This window comes from Hippopotamus amphibius, chromosome 6 (assembly GCF_030028045.1).
Source record: "Hippopotamus amphibius kiboko isolate mHipAmp2 chromosome 6, mHipAmp2.hap2, whole genome shotgun sequence".
In the NCBI taxonomy this organism is placed as follows: Eukaryota; Metazoa; Chordata; class Mammalia; order Artiodactyla; family Hippopotamidae; genus Hippopotamus; species Hippopotamus amphibius.
Window position 1 is genome coordinate 33,371,278 of NC_080191.1, and position 19,148 is coordinate 33,390,425.

The 19,148-nt window shown below is 38.5% G+C and overlaps 1 protein-coding gene across 11 annotated transcripts in view; it reads left to right on the plus strand.

The window, feature by feature from the left end:
• The window catches only part of NCOA7 (nuclear receptor coactivator 7), a 146,566-nt gene that overhangs the window by 96,814 nt on the left and 30,604 nt on the right, over nt 1-19,148 (plus strand). For 9 of the 11 annotated variants that reach the window (XM_057738471.1, XM_057738473.1, XM_057738477.1 and 6 more), the window contains 3 exons: nt 155-339; nt 4,396-5,441; nt 6,659-6,827. In XM_057738471.1, the coding sequence (XP_057594454.1) occupies nt 155-339; nt 4,396-5,441; nt 6,659-6,827 (1,400 nt within the window). The remainder of the gene's footprint in view (nt 1-154; nt 340-4,395; nt 5,442-6,658; nt 6,828-19,148) is intronic. The other 2 variants (XM_057738478.1, XM_057738476.1) reach the window with 1 other exon arrangement.

The following is a 19,148-nucleotide window of genomic DNA, read 5'->3' on the forward strand; positions in this document are numbered from 1 at the left end:
TTCAGCCTGTTTTTCCAGCCCTCCTAGAGGGGATGCAGTTGTCCTGTAGGGTACTGTGGCTCACAGAGTCCGTGGAATGGCAACATGAGTTCATTAAAGCTGCTATGGTGGTGGCATCTTGCCCGTAGTGACTCTGTCCTGTCTTTTTCTTCAGGGTGTGGTTGGAGGTGTCATGATCGTCACTCCTAATAACATCATGTTTGACCCTCACAAGTCCGATCCCCTGGTCATTGAAAACGGGTGTGAGGAGTATGGCCTCATTTGCCCCATGGAAGAGGTCGTTTCCATTGCGCTCTACAATGACATCTCCCACATGAAGATCAAAGATGCCTTGCCATCGTAAGGGATCTTTCTTTGTTTACCGGGAAAGGGGTGTCGGGAGAGTTAAATGTATACAAAAAGTGAGGGCATTGGCAGGAGTGAGAGGCTGTGTAGGGGTGAATTTGAAGGGAGAATATTTGTGCACTAAATTTTAAAAAATTGAAAAAGGGGAGGAAATGGAAATGATAAAGTCAATAATAAGGACAGTGAAACATTTCAAATAAATCAGCATGTAAAAATGGTATTTCTTTGGCTTATTTTTCTGAAGAGCAATGTGTATTCTTTATTTATGCAAATAATTGAAGTTTCTCTGAAAGAATTTGTCTGATTATCAATAAGAGAATAGTATTTTCTGTTTGATTCCATTGGTAAGCAGAGTTACATTCTTCCTCATTCAAATGCTAGGATAGACACTCTTCCCAGCTCGTGTATTCCCTTAATCCTGTGTGGAGAGAGGTGTGAGTGGACAGGGCAGAGGCACTGCCCCTGTAGCCAGACTACCTTAAGTGGTGTGAAAGGGAGTAATAGTAATTTGTTTTGTCTCTGAAGTGTAGGTGGATGTTACTTTAGTCCTGATTTCTTTTGCCTTCTAAAACTGAGTGTTTTGATTAAAAAAAAAAAAAGAAGCTCCCCATGAGGAAAGAGCTTAAGAAAACTCATAGAATCGATTCACTTGTAGGGATAATCGGATTCTTTCTGTCATTTTGCCAGTATGCCTGTTTCTGTATACTATATATGTGCTAGCAGTAAAAATCTCTAAAAACTCTCTAAAAGTGATAGCAAGGTAAAGGCAAAGCAGTGGGTCCAACAGGACAAAGAGAAACTTGCCCCTTGGGCTCATGAAAAGAAGGGAAGGTAACTAGGGAACTAACCCAGACAGAGTTCCTAGGGGTTTATGCCAGCAGGTTCCCCTGGACTTCTGCAGTCCGTAGCACCTGATCCACTAGACCCTTACATGCCCAGACACTGAAGGAACCACCGGAGCATGGTCACTGAGATAGTTTCGAAGTTCTGGCAGAAGTGTCTAAGTGAGCCAGTGTAGCGGGCCAGGCAGTCCTGCATGGTGATGCCTGGGTTTTCCTGGCTCTGGCACTTACAGCTCCACGACCTCCATGAGTGACTCAATCTTGAGCCTCAGTTTTCTCATCTGTAAAATGGAATTAATAGTGTTCTTCAGCTTGCAGAGCTGTTACAGGAACTAAAAGCATTGATATACCAAAACTCATAGAAAATAGCCTGTACTTAATAAGCGTAGGCTGTTTATTTGCACCTTCCGCTCATATCTGAAACTCTGATCATTGTTCTATGGGAATCTTTTATTCACACAGATTGCGGCTTCTAATACATCTTAGCGCACGCCTCTTATGTGGCAAGGATATGAGATGAGTGGGTCACGGCCCCTGTCCTGCAGTCTACTGGGTAAACAGGTGGAAAGAAGTGGTCATTGAACAGCACTGTAGACGTAGACGTGCACACAGCGTTCCATGAGAACCATGTGAGGGAGTGTCCAGCTGCCTTAGAATCTTAGAAGGAGGAGAGGGGATGAAAGTGTTAGTTTGGGGAAGAAAGTGTGAACATGGGGTTCTTTGTGACAGAGGAAAGAAGAGAAGACTAGGTAAAGATACAGTTGAGTTTGGAACTGGATGGCCAGGCAGATAGGGGCATTTCATGCCCAGTGATGGCTTCTAATGGAATAATTCTGTTACACATCTTCAGCTTAGGATGTTAAATATTCTTTTAATAGTAGTGAAAGTACATTCTTACAGAAAGATTTCTCTCAATGTGAGATTGTGTTTCACGATTGGGAGCTAATGCTGTAGCTGGGGGGAGAGAGAGGAATTGAGAATTGGCTCCTAATATGTTGAATTATTTGTACAGTGATTGCTACCGTGGGTGAAGGTATATAAAGACTTTTAGTCTAATGAAGAGTGTGTGCACCAGTGAGCAAAATAGAATGTGGTGGTGGAATCAGTGTGAAATGAACTTGGTATTGACCTCAGAATTCCATTAATTGTTTAAAAGTTTAAAGTAGTTTAAATTTCATTATTTAAAGTTGTATGGTAAAACAAGAAGTGCAAATTATCTAGCTGCCACGTGCAAATAGTTTTTAAAAGAGAGAGTGTGTGTGTGTGTGTGCGCGCGTGCATAAAATCTCTCCATTCTGACCTTCAGGCTTGATATATTTTGTGTAAGACATTTTGTAACTCCAGCTACCGCAGATACTAGGAACGGAACAACCGAAGGGATTATTGGTCATCATTAGGTCTCTGGCTGAGTCTAGAAAACATTAATTAACAGCGGAGCCAGTTTACACCACTATGTACTTTGCCCCAGTAGAGCTTGGCAGCTGCGATGCAGAAAACGGGATGGCTAAATTAATCACTACTTGGATTAGGCAGAACAAGAAGGGACAGGTAAACAAGAAGGTAATATATGAGGCTGATTAGAGTGCAGTTGAATGCATTGTTTGTGGGGGTCAGGCTAGCTAGAGAAGGAAGAGATGAGGAAGGGGCTTAGGTGTTCGTGGAAGACAGTTTTGCATATTAATTTGCTAGTAAAGTATGTGAAAAGCTGGGCTTTGTAACTGGATTACTTTGGCCTTTGATATGCCAAATTAAATTTTGGGTCTGAAAATGGAAATTATACCACATCACACTAATTTATTTGGCTCTAGGATTGAAGCATCTTTCACATCTCCTGAGATGCTCATGTTGAGCAGAACATTTTTGTGTGTACAGGTTCCTGAGGAACAGAGATACTGTCACAATTGTCTTTTAGTACGTGGTGTTTAGGGGCTCAATGAGTGATTAGTGAATTGTAATGAATTATGAATTAGAGGTTTTTTAAAGCATTTATCAGAGCCTAACAATTACACAGGCTTTTATTTTGTATTGGAAAAAGCCTGGATGTTCCATGCAAGTGATTTGTTCAGTAACTTTGGGAAGACAGTTCAAGTTCAGTAACTTGAACCTCCTCAACTTCCTTTGTTAAGTATTGTGATAATTATTTCAAAGCCAGAATGATAAAGTATTACCTGAATATGATCTAGCCTTTTTAGAAAATTTATTTCTGAAATCCAAAAATGTTTTAAAGGGTTTTTTTTTTTAAAAAAAGGGTTTTTATATCTCTGTATTTTAACCCAGTATCTACACTAAGGTAAGCGAAAATACAGATTTAAAAAAGTGTTTCTTGGCAATTTATTTTACACTTTGGAGAACACATTTAATCAATATTTTCTGTGTAAATCAAATCTGGGTAGTAAAGCATCTGTTATTAAGGAAAAACAATTGATTGTGTCCCAGGAAACTATGTTTCAGCTGATAAAACAGTTGCTCATTGCCATAAAGTAAAATGATACTGTAATAAAATGAAAGTTAAGAAACTTTAATTATTATAAGTAAGAGTGTATTTGATTTACTTTTCTGTAAATTTTAAGCTGTAAAATGGAGCAGGTGCTATGTAACAGTGGAAGTAATCCTCTTGCATCTCCTTCAGGAGTAGAAGGATGTCTCTTATTTGGAAGCATTGGATCTTAAACCATGAAACCCAAAATTATGGTTCAGTGTCAGTCACTTTATAGAGCAGTTAAATGAGTAGCTACTCAGTCAATGAGCCATTCAGAATGAATGCGGTTGGTTTATGTACTATTTTTATAAAAAATGAAAAGCCTTGAATATCTAAGGGATTTTAGTCATAGTACTAAAACATTCCCTCTCCTTTGTTCTTCATGAAAACCAGAGACATTATTTATTTCATCATTAAAAATCTAGTGGGTGACATCTCCATGTTCATAAATGACCTCCAATACCATTCATTTGCTCCTAATAGGATATGCGAGCAACTCTCGTGGTTCTTTATTTTGCCATTTTTTGTAGTTGATTTTATTTTTTATTTTGAAGTCAGTTTCTTGATTTCATTTCCTTGTTCTAAAGTCCTTTAAACATAAGTTTAAGTTGTGGTATATTTATGTTTTGGTTTTCGGTTGGGTTTTGTTTTGGTTTTTGCCTTTCATCCATTTTGCTTTTGTTTTTGTTTTTAACATTCCGTGTGCATCCACCATTTTTCCCCCCACAGTGACCTACCTCAGGATCTTTGTCCTCTGTACAGGCCTGGAGAATGGGAAGACCTGGCTTCAGAAAAGGATATCAACCCATTCAGTAAGTTCAAATCTCTCAACAAAGAAAAACGGCAGCAGAATGGAGAGAGAACCATCACTTCAGATTCCAAATCAACAAGACCTTTGGAGAAGTCAACAGAATACACAGAAACAAAGCCCTCAGACAGCTCAGTGTCAGACAAGGTAAAGAAACTGGGATCCTCTGCAGAGGCAACCAAAGGATCTACCCCAGTGGCTAACCTTAGCAAGGAACCTTCTGATACTCGGGCTGCGTTTGAATCTATAGCCAAAGAAAATTCTCTCTTAGGGGAAGATGATGACTTCGTTGACTTGGAAGAACTTTCTTCTCAAACCGATAGTGGAAAGGACAAAAGAGAAACCTCAAAGGAGTGCCTTTCTCTTGACCCAGAGGAGCTAAGGAAGACTAAATCACAAATAATCAGCTCTACTGCGGAAATGCAGGTGCAGTCAGCCCTGAACTTTTCAGGAACAGAGTGTGATGCTGAACTGAAGGGGACCCTAGATTTAGAAACCTGTGAGAAGCAAGATATAATGCCAGAGGTGGACAAGCAGTCTGGGTCTCCAGAAAGCCAGGTGGAAAACACACTGAACATACATGAAGATCTAGATAAAGTTAAACTCATTGAATATTACCTTAATAAGAACAAAGAAGGGCCACAGTTACCTGATAACTCACAAAAGGCAGAACTAAGTGATGGCAAAAGTATTGAGCCAGTGGGAATAGACATCACCCTTAGTAGTTCTCTTCCCCAGGCAGGTGATCCCCCAACTGAGGGCAATGAAGAGCCAGATAAAACCTGGGTAAAAGAGAGAGCACCCCTTCCACTACAACTAGGCTCTTCTACAGAAGAAAATATGAATAAAGAGTATCCAGACTCCTGTTTGGAATCGACTCTGGACAACAGTTGCCAAGGTGCACAAATGGATAATAAATCTGAGATTCAGTTATGGCTGTTAAAGAGAATACAAGTACCCATTGAAGGTAAGCCATTTTTAATTTCTTTGTATTCTGTTGTATAGGCATATCTTATTTTATTGTGCTTCACAGATACTGCACTTTTTACAAATTGAAGATCCGTGGCAACCCTGCATCAAGCAAGTCTATGGGCACCCTGTTTCCAACAGTATTTGCCCACTTCATGTCTCTCTGTCACATTTTGGTAATTCTTGCAATACTTCAGACTTTATTTCATTATTTGTTATGGTGACCTGTGATCAGTGATCTTTAATATTACTACTACAGCTCACTGAAGGCTCAGATGATGGTTAGCATTTTTTAGCAATAAAGGATTCTTTAAGAGGTACTTTTTTAGACATAATGCTATGCACACTTAATAGACTATAGTCTAGTATAAACAACTTTTATATGCCCTGGGAAACCAACAACTTTGTGTTACTCACTAGATTGCGATATTTGCTTTATTGTGATGGCCTGGAACCAAACCCACAATATCTCCAGGGTATCCGTGTATAGTTGCCTTCCTAAAATTTGCATATGTAATAGCAAAAGTAGTACAATTATTTGAGAACAATGTTTTCTCAGTCGAGCATGTCTTTACATTAGAAGGGTTTGAGCTGCATAGGTCCACTTATACACAGATTTTTTTCAGTAAATGCAAACTACAGTACTATACCATCCATGGTTGGTTGACTCCATGGAGGACCGACTCCAAAGTTATACATGGATTTTTAACTGCACAGGTGTCAGGGCCTCTAAACCCTGTTTTGTTCAGGGGTCAACTGTAATTGGGATTAGCAATGTATGCTATCTCTTTTGAACATTAAACTATGACAATAGAATTCTATTTCAAAAGTAGTTTGTTTTCTTAAATCTTTCAAGTAACTTTCCTTTTTCACTTTGAATTTCTAAATCTAAAGGAGTTTTAAGAGGTGTTTGAAGGTATTTCAGTTCTAAACTGAAACACATTATGGTGTAATTGGGTCCTTATTACCATTTATTAATATGTATTCTTGTGAGTTGTCAAGATTCTCCATTCTTTGCTGTTGTGTTTTTATCCTTATTCCTAGTTTGTAGCATCTTCTGTGATATAGACGAGCCTAAAGCATCCAAAGCTTGTTCCTTTCATGCTAAAGAAGATCTGAAAAATTTGATTAGTCCTAATGTGATGATGTTATATGATGTTTATGCCAACTATCATGTTGTCAATAATGAGGAAATGTTTTTCATGTGTAATTCAGATATACTTCCTTCAAAAGAAGAGAAGAGCAAGACTCCACCCATGTTTCTTTGCATTAAAGTGGGAAAACCAATGAGAAAGTCCTTTGCCACTCACACTGCAGCCATGGTCCAGCAGTATGGCAAACGAAGAAAGCAACCAGAGTACTGGTTTGCTGTTCCTCGGGAGAGGTGAGTGTGGGCTAGAATGGGAAATCTGTTGGTCAAGTAGATTCTAATTGCATCTCAGTTTTTAATTTGATCTTAAATACTTAATTTTATTCTTGCATACTAGGTTTCTCTTAATTGTACATTTTATAATCTCTAGCAGGATATTATTTCAGTTGCTTTCTGCTAAAGGGTGGTTTCAACATAGCAAATTTGAGGTCATCATGGGTACTGTGTGCCGAACCACTTTTCAAACTTTCTACCCAGTTGATTTTTAAATAAAGGAAAATTGAAATATTCTCAAGTGCTGGTAGTTGGAAGTGCTATTCTGTTGGGAATAAAGGAATATGTTGGAGCAGATCCAAACCCCAAGTGCAGTAGAGAGGCATGATTTTAAAGTGCCTGTTACCCTGGGGGAAAAAGATTGCTTTCGCCTTATGGAGAAAGAATCTGTGACAGCAGCATGAGAAATGTGACGTGAGATCACCTGGGTGTGCTCCAGCGGCTACATACCTCTAAAGAGATTTGTATTTTTAAATTTCCAAAGAAGAAATTTTATTGGTGCTGTGACAGTCTAGGATAGCAGGGAAAGTGACGCAGACATTTTTCAGCAGTATGTCACTGAGGACACCTTTTTAATAGAAATATTTAGGAAACATTATTTTTAGAAAAAAAGTTGTTTTTCTTTTGTATGTGATAGAATAAAAATGTCTTTATAAAGGCCATGCAATTAGTTTTCAAAATTATTAAACTCATACATTTTTTCTTTTTCTAACTACTATCAAAGCAGACCTTTTGGCTAACATATCTACTAAGAACAAATACTCAGTGAGCTTCTTTACGTATGAATTTTTAATAAAGCAAAATTAAATTCCAAGCACAATTGGTACCCAGAATGGTCATTCTCATCCAGAGTTGCCTGATTTTAATAAATCATAGTTTAGTGTGAAAATAATAGGATTTTAATTAATGAATTTACTAATATTTTTTGCCTTAGACACAAACCCATGTTAACACAGATATTAAACATGATTTGTTTTGTGTTAACAAAACATACTCCTCTCCCTATACCTGCAACCTCAACACTGTCTCCTTGAAACTTTAAACTAGGGATACTGAGGAGAGACAAAGAAAATGTGTGTCTTTTACATTTCTTCTGCTGAAATATTTTTAAATAATACATTTCTGAAGCCCTGTTAAAATCAATTCTAGAATCAGATGTCACAGATGAACAATACCTTAGCGGTTAGGCCAATTGCTAATTTTATAGGTGAGGAAAACAGAGCACGGAAACTTTGAGCCACATTTAAGTTCTGTGGATTCCTGGTCTATCAGGAAAACTACCTATCAGGTCTTTTTTTTTTCTCTGGAAAAATGTATTGTTTATAATATGGGGAAATAATGTTTTTTCAATTTTATTATTTTTAATGAGAGTTGTGTGTACCAAAGTTCTTATAGAGTAATTTTTTGCAATCTCACACATGTAATTATTTTGCTGTCATTCTTTAACCCAGGATAAAGCCTGTAAGGCTAAAATAGTACTTCTGTTTGATCTCATACACAGGTAGTTTCTGTGAGCTTCTTAAAGTAGGTGTTGAATTCTCTTATATTGTATTTTATAGTGTCCATGACTTATTTATCTTTGGCTAACAAATAACCTGACATGCTTAGTTTTCTTAAACTAATCATTAATTAACCAAAGATTTTTCTGGGAGACATTACATCTCACTATGTTAATGATTTTTTGTGTAGATGTTGGGAAATTTTTTTCAGTTGTTCCTTTACATATTTCCATCTCTACCTACCCTAAGGGAAGCCACATTTTAGTTTAAGATTGGGAAAGATGAAGGAATTCTATAGTTAGTTCCCACCCAGAACTCCAAGTGCACAATAAGAAGTAAAAGTTCATTTTTATTTCCAACTTTTGAAATTCTTCAGGACTTTAGGCTCAGTGAAGTCCCTAAGGAGCTAAGAAGTGGCATGCAGTGCTTTTCTCACTTGGATGATAATTTCTGGTTTCCCTTGCTACCTCAAACTGAGCATTTCTATTTGCCTTTCTATTCGTGGGTCCTTGTATCATTAGAGTTTCAGCAGTAGAGTGAAGTCACACTAGCAGTGGCTTTCCTTCTAGGTCACAATGTGCTCTCATAGACCTTCTGTGTGACAGTGTATCTCATGGGCAGGTCTCTTGGACTCATGCAGTGCACCGCAGCTCCTTAATGTTTTCCTGTTGACATAAGTCTGCAAACGTGTTTCACTAGTCCCCTCTATTGTTCCTAATACTTAAGATGTTTGGTTTTTTTCCTTTATTACTGTTATTATTCAATACTAAGAAATTAACTCTACCAAAGCATTCCTTCTTCATTTATAATATGCTTTATGGCTTCCTTAATACCATCACTGAATGAATAGTCCACAAAATATGAGACTGGAGAGGGTGGAAGGCAGTGGATGCAATGATGGAAATCTGCATATGGTCTCTATTTTTCTCCTTTGTTTTTGGTGGGGTTTTTCCCTTGTTACCCTGGTCATTAAATTTTTAGGTACTAGAAATCAGAGATGTGAAGTAGTTAAAAACTGCCTAAATACATAATACCTTTATTTAACTTGGTAGAAGTTGTCAGAAGAGCTAAGACTACTGTGGATCCAGAAAAGCTGGTAGTTTTTTTTGCATACTCATATTCTGCTACTTGGGACTTGCCCACATTCACTGAGGATGAAGTGAATATCAACTTTAAACCCTCCATGTCTCCAGTGCAGCTTGCAGAATCATGTGCCACTCTTGAATCAGCTAAAGATGACAGTCGTGTGCTGGCAAGATGTGCAGTGTCCAGCACTTGTAAACCAGGAACATCCAGGCTCTTCTATGCTTCTCTCGATGATAATTTGAACATCAAGGCAGTGGATAATGTTATCTTATTTTAATTATTCAGTGCAGGATTTCTCAACCTTAGCATTGTTGACACTTTGAGCTGCATAATTCTTTGTTTGAGGGGATGTCCTGTGCATTGTAAGATGTTTAGCAGCATCAATAGCCTCCACCTACAAGATGACAGTAATGCGTCTCCAGTTGTGACAACCAAAAGTATCTCCAGACATTGCCAAATGTCCTCTGAGGGACAAAATTGAGAACCACTGGTCAAGTATTGGACCATTAGACCAGAGCCCGTATACCATTCCGAAAGTGATTGTGAGCCATAATAGCCCTGGCCCTCTCCAGCTCCAGCCGTCCTGCCATGGTGGCCCCAGTGCAGTGCACCTCAAAGCATCCTGGCCAGCATTTGCTCTAGCCAGTTTGCCAAAGCCACCCAGTCTACACAGGGGATACTCCTACACAAGACCACACCTTCAACACTGGGAGGGAGAGCAGGTTTCACCAAATTCATAACAACAAAGTCAAACAAAATGAAGAGACAGAAGAATATGTTCTGAACAAAAGAACAGAATCCCCAGGGAAAAAACCCTAATGAAATGGAGATAGGTAATTTACCTGATAAAGAGTTCAAAGTAATGGTCATAAAGATGCTCACCAAACTCAGTAGAAGAATGGAAGAACACAGTGAGAAGTTCAATAAAGAGTTAGAAAATATAAGAAAGAACCAGAGTTGAAGAATACAGTAACTGAAATGGAAACTACATGGGAGGGAATCAGTAGCAAATTAGATGATACAGAAGAATGGATCAGTGATCTGGAAGACATAATATAGTGGAAATTACCCAATAAGAACAACAAAAAGAAAAAAAAAATAAATGCAGATAGTTTAAGGCACCTCTGTAACAACATGAAATGTACTAACATTTGCATAATAGGGGTTCCAGAAAGAGAAGAGAGGGGCAGAAAATTTATCTGAAGAAATAACAGCTGAAAACTTTCCTAACCTGGTGAAGGAAACAGACATCAAAGTCCAGGAATCACAGACAGTCCCAAACAACATGAACCGAAAGAGATGCATACCAAGATATATCATAATTAAAAAGCAGAAGTTGGCCTTCCCTTGTGGCACAGTGGTTAAGAGTCTGCCTGCCAATGCAGGGGACACGGGTTCGATCCCTGGTCTGGGAAGATCCCACAGGCTGAGGAGCAACTAAGCCCATGTGCTACAGCTACTGAGCATGCATCCTGCAACTACTGAAGCCTGCACGCCTGGAGCCTATGCTGTGAACAAGAGAAGCTTATGCTGTGAACAATGAGAAGCCCACACAGGGCAACGAAGAGTATCGCCCGCTCACCGTGACTAAAGAAAGTCCATGAGCAGCAACGAAGACCCAACACAGCCAATAAATAAATAAATACATTTTAAAAATAAATAAAGTAAAAAGGCAGAAGTTAAAGAGAATTTTGAGGGCAGCAAGAGAAAAACAACTAGTCACATATAAGGGAAGCCCTGTAAGATAACAGCTGATTTCTCAACAGAAACTTTGCAGGCCGGAGGGTGTGGCAGGATATATTTAAAGAGTAGAAAGGAAATATGCTTAAAGTCAAGAATACTCTACCCGGCAAGTTTATCATTCACAATTGAAGGAGAGATACAGAGCAAACAAGCAAAAACTAAAGGAGCTCATCACCACTTAACAGGTCTCACAAGAAGTGTTAAAAGTTCTTCTTTAAATGGAAAAGATAAGACCATAACTAGAAATAAAAATATATACGTCTCAATATGGGAGCAAAGACAGTCACTTCAATAAATGGTGCTGGGAAAACTGGACCACTTTCTTACAGCACATACAAAAATAAAATGGATTAAAGATGTAAAGGTAAGACCTGAAACCATAAAACTCCTTGAAGAAAATATAGGCAATAAGCTCTTTGACATCAGTCTCAGCAATATTTTTTTGGATTTGTCTCCTTGGGCAAGGAAGGGCAACAGAAGCGAGAATAAATACATAGGACTGCATCAAACTAAAAAGGTTTTGCATAGTGAAGGAAACAGTCAACAAAATAAAAAGCAACTTACTGAAAGGGAGAAGATATTTGCGAATTATATGTCTGATAAGAGGTTAATATCCAAAACACATGAAGATCTCAAACATAAAGCACTCATACAACTCTGTATCAACAAAAATTCCAATTAAAAAGTAGGCAGAGGATCTGAATAGACATTTTTGCAAAGAAGACATACAGATGGCAAGAGGCATGTGAAAAGATGCTCAAATCACTAAGCATCAGGGAAATGCAAATCAAAATCATGATTAGATACTACCTCACTGAATGGCTGTCATCCAAAAAACAAGAAGTAACAAGTGTTGGTGAGGATGTGGAGAAAGGGGAAGCCTCATGCAAATTGGTGAGAATGCAAATTGGTACAATCACTATGGTAAACCGTATGGAGGTTCTGCAGAAAATTTAAAAAGAAACTACCACACAGTCTAGCAGTTCCAAATCTGGGTATTTACCTGAAGAAAACAACACTGAATCAAAAAGGTTATATGCACCCCAGTGTTCATTGCAGCATTATTTACAATAGGCAAGGTATGGAAGCAATCTATGTGTCCATCGATAGATGAACGGGTAAGGAAAAAACACAATAGAATATCACTCCGCCATATGAAAAAGAATGAAATCTTGCCATTTGCAACAACATAGATAGACCTAGAGGGTGTTATGCTAACTGTAATAAGTAAGACAGAGGAAGGTAAATACTGTATGATTTCACTTATATGTGGAGTCTAAAAAACAATTCAAATGGACAAACATAACAAAACAGAAACCAGCTCACAGATACAGAAAACAGACTGGATGGTTGCCATGAGGATTGGCAAGATAAGCAAAGGGGATTAAAAGGCCGAAACTTCCAGGTATAAAATAAGTCCTGGGATATGATGGACAATACAGGGAATATGGTCAATAATAGTGTCATAATTTTGAAGATCAAGATGATGGAGTAGGAAGACACTGAGCTCATCTTCCCACGCGAACACATCAAAAATACATCTTCATGTGGAGTAGTTCTCACTGAAAACAAACTGGAGACTGGCAAAAAGACTCTTGTGCAACCAAGGCTGTAAAAAAAAGACCCACACAAAGTCAGGAAGGGAAGAGAAACGATCAGATCAGGACCTGTGCCCCTAGAAGGAGACACAGAAAAAGAGGGAGATTACATGGGCTGGGAGATATCCCCGCTGAGGAGCGAGTGGTTTGAGCCACATATTGGGTGCCCTGGCCCTGGGGTCCAGTGCAGAGAAGATGACGTGCCTGGGCTGGTTTGAAGACCAGTGGGAATAGCAGAGGGGGTTGCGAGGAACTTAGACTCTGCTCCTGAAGAGCATGCGTGCACTTGCTTTCTCCTGAAACAAGGCTGAGGAAACAGACTGACACTGCCCAGGATGCGGACTGGTTTCCCGCGGGCGGTTTCCCATGACTACCTCCGTGCTTGTCTGGACCCCTCTTGTTCCACGATGCAGCTCCCCACTAGGGCTAAGGCTGCTGTTGCTGAGGACAGTGCACGGTTTTGGGGAAGAAGCCAGCTTAGACCTGGCCCTGTGTCTGAATGGGGAAAGAGAAGATGTTCCTGGAGCTCATGGAGCCAGCAGATGGAGTGTGGTCTGGAGAGCTGACTGGCATGCTCGGACAGCCTCAGCAGACGCCTTGGCCCACTCCAGGTGCCCACTCCGCCTCTTGCTCCAATGCTTCTCTCCTCTGGGGCAAAGGTGCCAATCCTGGGAGCAGGGAGAGCACACACTTAGAGGGAACAGAGTCAGCTCAAACCTGAGCATCAGTGCTTCTGCTTCAGCACTTTGGGACCTGTCCCTGCTCCCCGTGAGGAAGTGTCAGCCACTGAGCACAGGAGAAGCCCAGCTCACACCTGGCTCTGGCTCCGTTCCCTCCATTGCCAGCTCCACCTCCCACCAAGGTGAGAGCTGCCAGCACACTCTGGGGAAAGACGTGACCTGTGCTCACTTCATATCCATCTCTCCCACCAAGGCCACATGCAGACTGTATCGGGATGCTCCCACTCAAGGGTACCCCTTCAACACCAGGATAGGTAACTGTTTGACCTAATTTCATAGAGACAGAGAAGGTTGTTTCAAACAAAAGAACAAGAAAACTCCCTTGAAAAAACAACTAATGAAACAGAGATAAATAATTTACCAGAAAAAGAGTTCAAAACATTAGTAATAAGAATGCTAACTGAACTAGGGAAAAGAATAGATGAACAGAGTGAGAATTTTAACAAGGAACTAGAAAACAAAAACCAGTCAGAACTGAAGAATGCAATAAGTAAAATGAAAAACACACTAGAAGGAGTTAACAGCAGACAAGGTGATACAAAAGAACACGAATGATCTGGAAGATAGAATAAAAGAAACCATCCAGTCAGAACAGCAAAAAGAAAAAAATGAGAACAATTTAAGGGACCTTTGGGACAACATCAGGCTGACTAACACATTATAGAGGTCCCAGAAGGAGAAGAGAGAGAAAAGGGTCAAAAATGTATTTGGTAAAATTATGGGTGAAAACTTCCCAAAACTTAAGAAGGAAACATATATCCAGGTATAGGAAGCACAGAGAGTCCCAAACAAAATGAACACAAGGAGGCCCACACCAACACATCATAATTAAAATGGCAAAACTTAGAACTCTAAAGGCAGCAATAGAAAAAGAGTCATGTACAAGGGAATCCCCATGAGGCTATCAGCTGATTTCTCTGCAGAAACTTTGCAAGCCAGAAGGCAGTGGCATGATAAATTTGAAGTGCTAAAAGAGAAAAATCTACAACCAAGGGTACTCGACTTGGCAAGATTGTCATTCAGAATAGGGGAGATAAAGAACTTCTCGGATACGCAAAGAGTAAAGGAGTTCATAAATACTATACCAGCTCTAAAAGCAAATGTCAAAGGATCTACCGTAAGTGGAAGAGAACAGGCTCCAACAAGAAGAATTTAGAGAAAAGGAAAAATCCCACTAGTAAAGGCACATATATAGTAAAGGCTGTGGGTCAACCACTGAAATAGGCCAGTACGAAGATTAAAAGACAAAAAATTATAAAATCAACTATAACTACAATCAACAGTTAAGGGATAAACATGAAGATATAAAATATGACATCAAAAAGGGGGGGTGGTAAAAATGTAGATCTTTTAGAATATGTTAGAACTTAAATGACTACCTGCTTAAAACAAGTAGACATAGGTCAACATACATGAATCCCATGGTAACCACAAATCAGAAATCTACAATAGATAACTTTGTATGGTGACAAATGGTAACTAGACTTCCTGTGCTGATCATTTCATAACGTATAAAACATCAAAGCACTATGTTGTACACCTGAAACTAATATAATATATTTACAATATAATATATTTATATATATTATATACATAATATATATATTTACAATATAATATAATACAGCATAGTATTGTAAGTCAATTATACTTCAATTTGGAAATGAAACAACAACAACAAAATCCAACACTATTGCTCCTAAGGGAATATTTTGTCTGGAAGATAATCCTAAATTGATAAAGTACCACAGGCAGTAAGGTTGTTGATGTTGACAAGCATCTATTTACTCTGTGCAAGCCTGTGCCAAGAGCTCTCCGATGTATAAGAGGACAGAATCGTGTCCTGCCCTGGAAGAGGTATGCAGCCTGGGGCTGCTGTGCTCTGGCCGATGGAATAATGAGCTCCCAGGTTGGATCGAGATGAATGAAAATCCTTAGGAATTGTGGCCCTAAAGTAAGATACTTTATCCATTTGAAACATGATTTCCTAATTTGAAAAATGGGTCAGGGTGAGCGTTAAGTAACCAGATCATATTTGCACAGTTACTGAGTACATACATCCTGGCAGGCACTGGGCCAGTTATAAATAAATAAGACTGGGACCCTACCCTGAGGATCTTATGAAAATAGTTCCTAACGCTTTCTAGAGACTTAATGCAGATTGGATTCCAAACATTTGGATACTCTTCTATATAAAAAATACCACTGTCTTTTCTTTTCTTAACACTGAGATATTTCCTTTCTTAGAAAGAACCAATAATTTCTATTCGAATTTTCTCTTTTTTTCCAATTATTCATGTCCTTTTAATCTCTGAAATGTTTCATAATAATTGATTTCATAATATCCAGCTTTTAAATAAGATGGAAATGGAGTTAAACAGCAGGAATTATGTAGAATTTGCCAAATCATGTATAAATATTTAATCCAAGATGAATTCATTGGTTAGTGTGATTTGTGCAATAAGTAAGCTAATAAGAGAGGGGAAGGGGGAAAAGGAGAGCCTGTGGGTATTTTTAAATGTGTTTAAAGTTGAAAATAAGTATGCTCAGATAGTTTTAGCAACACAAGAACATACAGATGAGTGGGAGGGGAGATGAAGGTAGAATCCCATTTTGCAATTTGTTTTCTTCCCCCACTTAATATGTTATGCATATTTTCCATACTATATTATTATATGTATATGAACAATATAATTAGTACCCCCCCCCCATTATGTTTCCTGGATGATTTAATCATGTTCTTGCTTTGGATATAAGGCTATTCCAAATTTTTTTCCCATTGTAAGCAATGCTATATTAAACACCTTTGTAAAATTCTTCCGGTTGTCTACCAACTCAAAGGATATATTTAAGGCATGTAAATAGAGGTTTCTCATGAAAGTGTGGCAAATTTATACACCACCAGCATGAGTGCCCTTTGCCCCACATGCTGGGAAATCTAAGTAGTATGATTCTTTATCTTTATGCATTTGGTAGAGGAGAAAGGAAGAAAATGTAGCTTTTTAAATGTTTTATTTTAAAGTTGAGTGAACCCTTGTTACATTTGTGAACAAGTTGAGTGAACATTTGTTGCAGTCAAGTCAGTAGTGGCCTGAGGATTTTTTTATTCTGTGGGAGTCCTTTAGTAAGAAATTAATTTATACCTTACTATTTATATTTTTAATATATATTTATTTGTTAAAAATTATTCTGAAATACCATGTTTCTAATTAAGATCTGTTTCTAATTAAGATCAACAAGCCCTTTGGTTTATGTAGGATAGTTTGTGCTTACCCACATTTAGAATAAACTCATCATATATGTTAAGTTGATTCCGTTTTAGACAGCTTGGTCTTTCCTTACAGAATGTCAAGAATAACTGACGTTCCCAAACACTTTGTAATAGTTGAGTTTTTTGGGTTTTTTTTAATACTTACAAAATTTGTTATATACCCATGAGCACACAGGTGTCTGTCCTTTTAAAAGGTGCTGTGTCGTATGCATATTTCTCAGATCCAGTTTCTGAGCAGTAGGTACTTCCTGCAAGTGTGTATATTCTCTCTCCAAGGTTCTCTCTGGTTGCCTAACTCAAAGAGTAGAACCAAGTGTTCAAGGCCCCATTTTTAGGAAGGATGCCTTTTCTTTAGGTCAGCATTTCCCCCAAAGATATTTAGTGGAAAGCTCAATCCCATGGATAACTAATAAGTATTTCATAGTTAAACATGTTTCATAGCTAGTTCTTAGCTCTATCTAGAGTTTTATACTCATTGTTACTGTTTTCTAAATAGAGTTCTATAGGAATTTCTTAATTTTATTTTCTACTCTTTACTTTTTTCCCTGGTATTGGTATAATGGAATGTAATAGATTTTTTAAAAAGTTATCTCTAATCACATTTTAATTTTATGAGATACTTGGATATCTATATGTATCTACCTAGAGACCATTTTAGTCCAATCTTTATTGGTTCTATACTATAGTAAATACTAATTGAGATTTATTTCCCTTTTTCACATTTCTATAAGTAGCAGGCCAAGATACAAAGAGCCTTTATGTAACCTTCTGGCCATCAAGGCTGTCTTATATTGTTAGGAGGGACTGGTTGATGCCAGATCCCAGTCAAGTTCTACCTTTCATCTCTCTCTGTCTTTTCCTTTTGTCTTTAAAAAGTATTCTTTCTTAGTTTTGGGATATTTAGAGTAAATCCTGAAAGTCATGAGTAGCGAGCTTTTCATGATGTGCCATCTATCTGAAATCATTCATTTTCAAACTATGGGTCTAAGCATCTTTGGACCCTGATATACTTCTGGTGCTTGAATTGCAACTTTGTAAAATGCATCAGATTATTCTGGTTGAGCACCTACCTTTACAAAGATGCTTTTATGATATCTTCATCCTCTGAAGTAGGACTGCCACTCTTAGAAACTCAAAGGGGAATATCAAAGAAACTAACTCACCAGCTCAACTATCCATTTCCCCAGCTCTAAGTCAGAGGGCCAAGATATATTTCAGTGGTTACAGGGAGAGGAAGTGACAGATATTTTATGGATATACTCTCTGGGTGCTCATTAATTGAATTGAAGTGGTCTAATCAGAACATGGTATAGAAATGAAGAGCTGGACTAAAATGTCCTTTCTCTGGTACTAGAATCTTGACTTAGTTGCAGGCTGGTTCTAGCATTGGCTCATTATTAGAACTTTTATGTGCTACAGTGATTATCTGGCCAGAATCATACAAACAAGCAAACAGACAAAAAAACAACCACAACACATAATATGCCATTTTCTGAAAATCCAGGTAGCTTATTTTACATGACTTTTACTGTGAACATAGCATTTTGTACCTAAATTATAATTTCCTATTCTCTAGTTCCTCCCCTTAAAATCTATTTTGTACCTTAAGGCCACATCTTCTAAAAAGATATTTTGATCTTGTCACATTGCCCCCAAAATATCTTAAGCCCTAAGGATTCTAGTTTAAACCCCTTGTTTGTTTTTAATAGCTCTTTGCAGACTGACCTACCCCTCTTACTTTTTCTTGACCTGCCTGAATCTGGGGTTTCACTGATATGAGTCATTTTATGGGCTTTTCTCAATAAGTCTAGGACCTTTCTAGCTTGGCACCTTTTAAAAATACTATATTCTTGAACTCAGATGGTTCCCTTGTCTTCTCTACCTGTGTGAATCCTTGTTTCCCCAAATAGTACACCCTGCAGTGATCCCTCCCTAGAATGACAGTTAATAGCCCTTTCCCAGCCTGCACTTGACAGAACAACCCTCAGGCACAGAGGCACGGGGAGAGGAAGTGAAGTCCAGCACCTTTTCCTCTTAACGGAGCGGTCATCCCCAGTTTCTAAATTCAGAAATATTGAGGACAGAAGCCTGTGGAGGAGTGTATTCTGTTTCACAGATATGAAAGTACGTGGAGTTAACAAAGAATTTGTGGCTTAGATCAATGGGTGCCAAACTTAGCTTTGAAATAAAGTCATCTCGGAGCCTTTAAACATACACAGTACCCCGGTCCTCCCCGGTCCTTCCCTGAACATCCTACTGTTTTGGATTGATGTTAGAACACTAGAATCTGCGAGGCATCCTCTCTTTTGTGGTAAACCAATGGGCACTACTTTGTTCAAATTTTA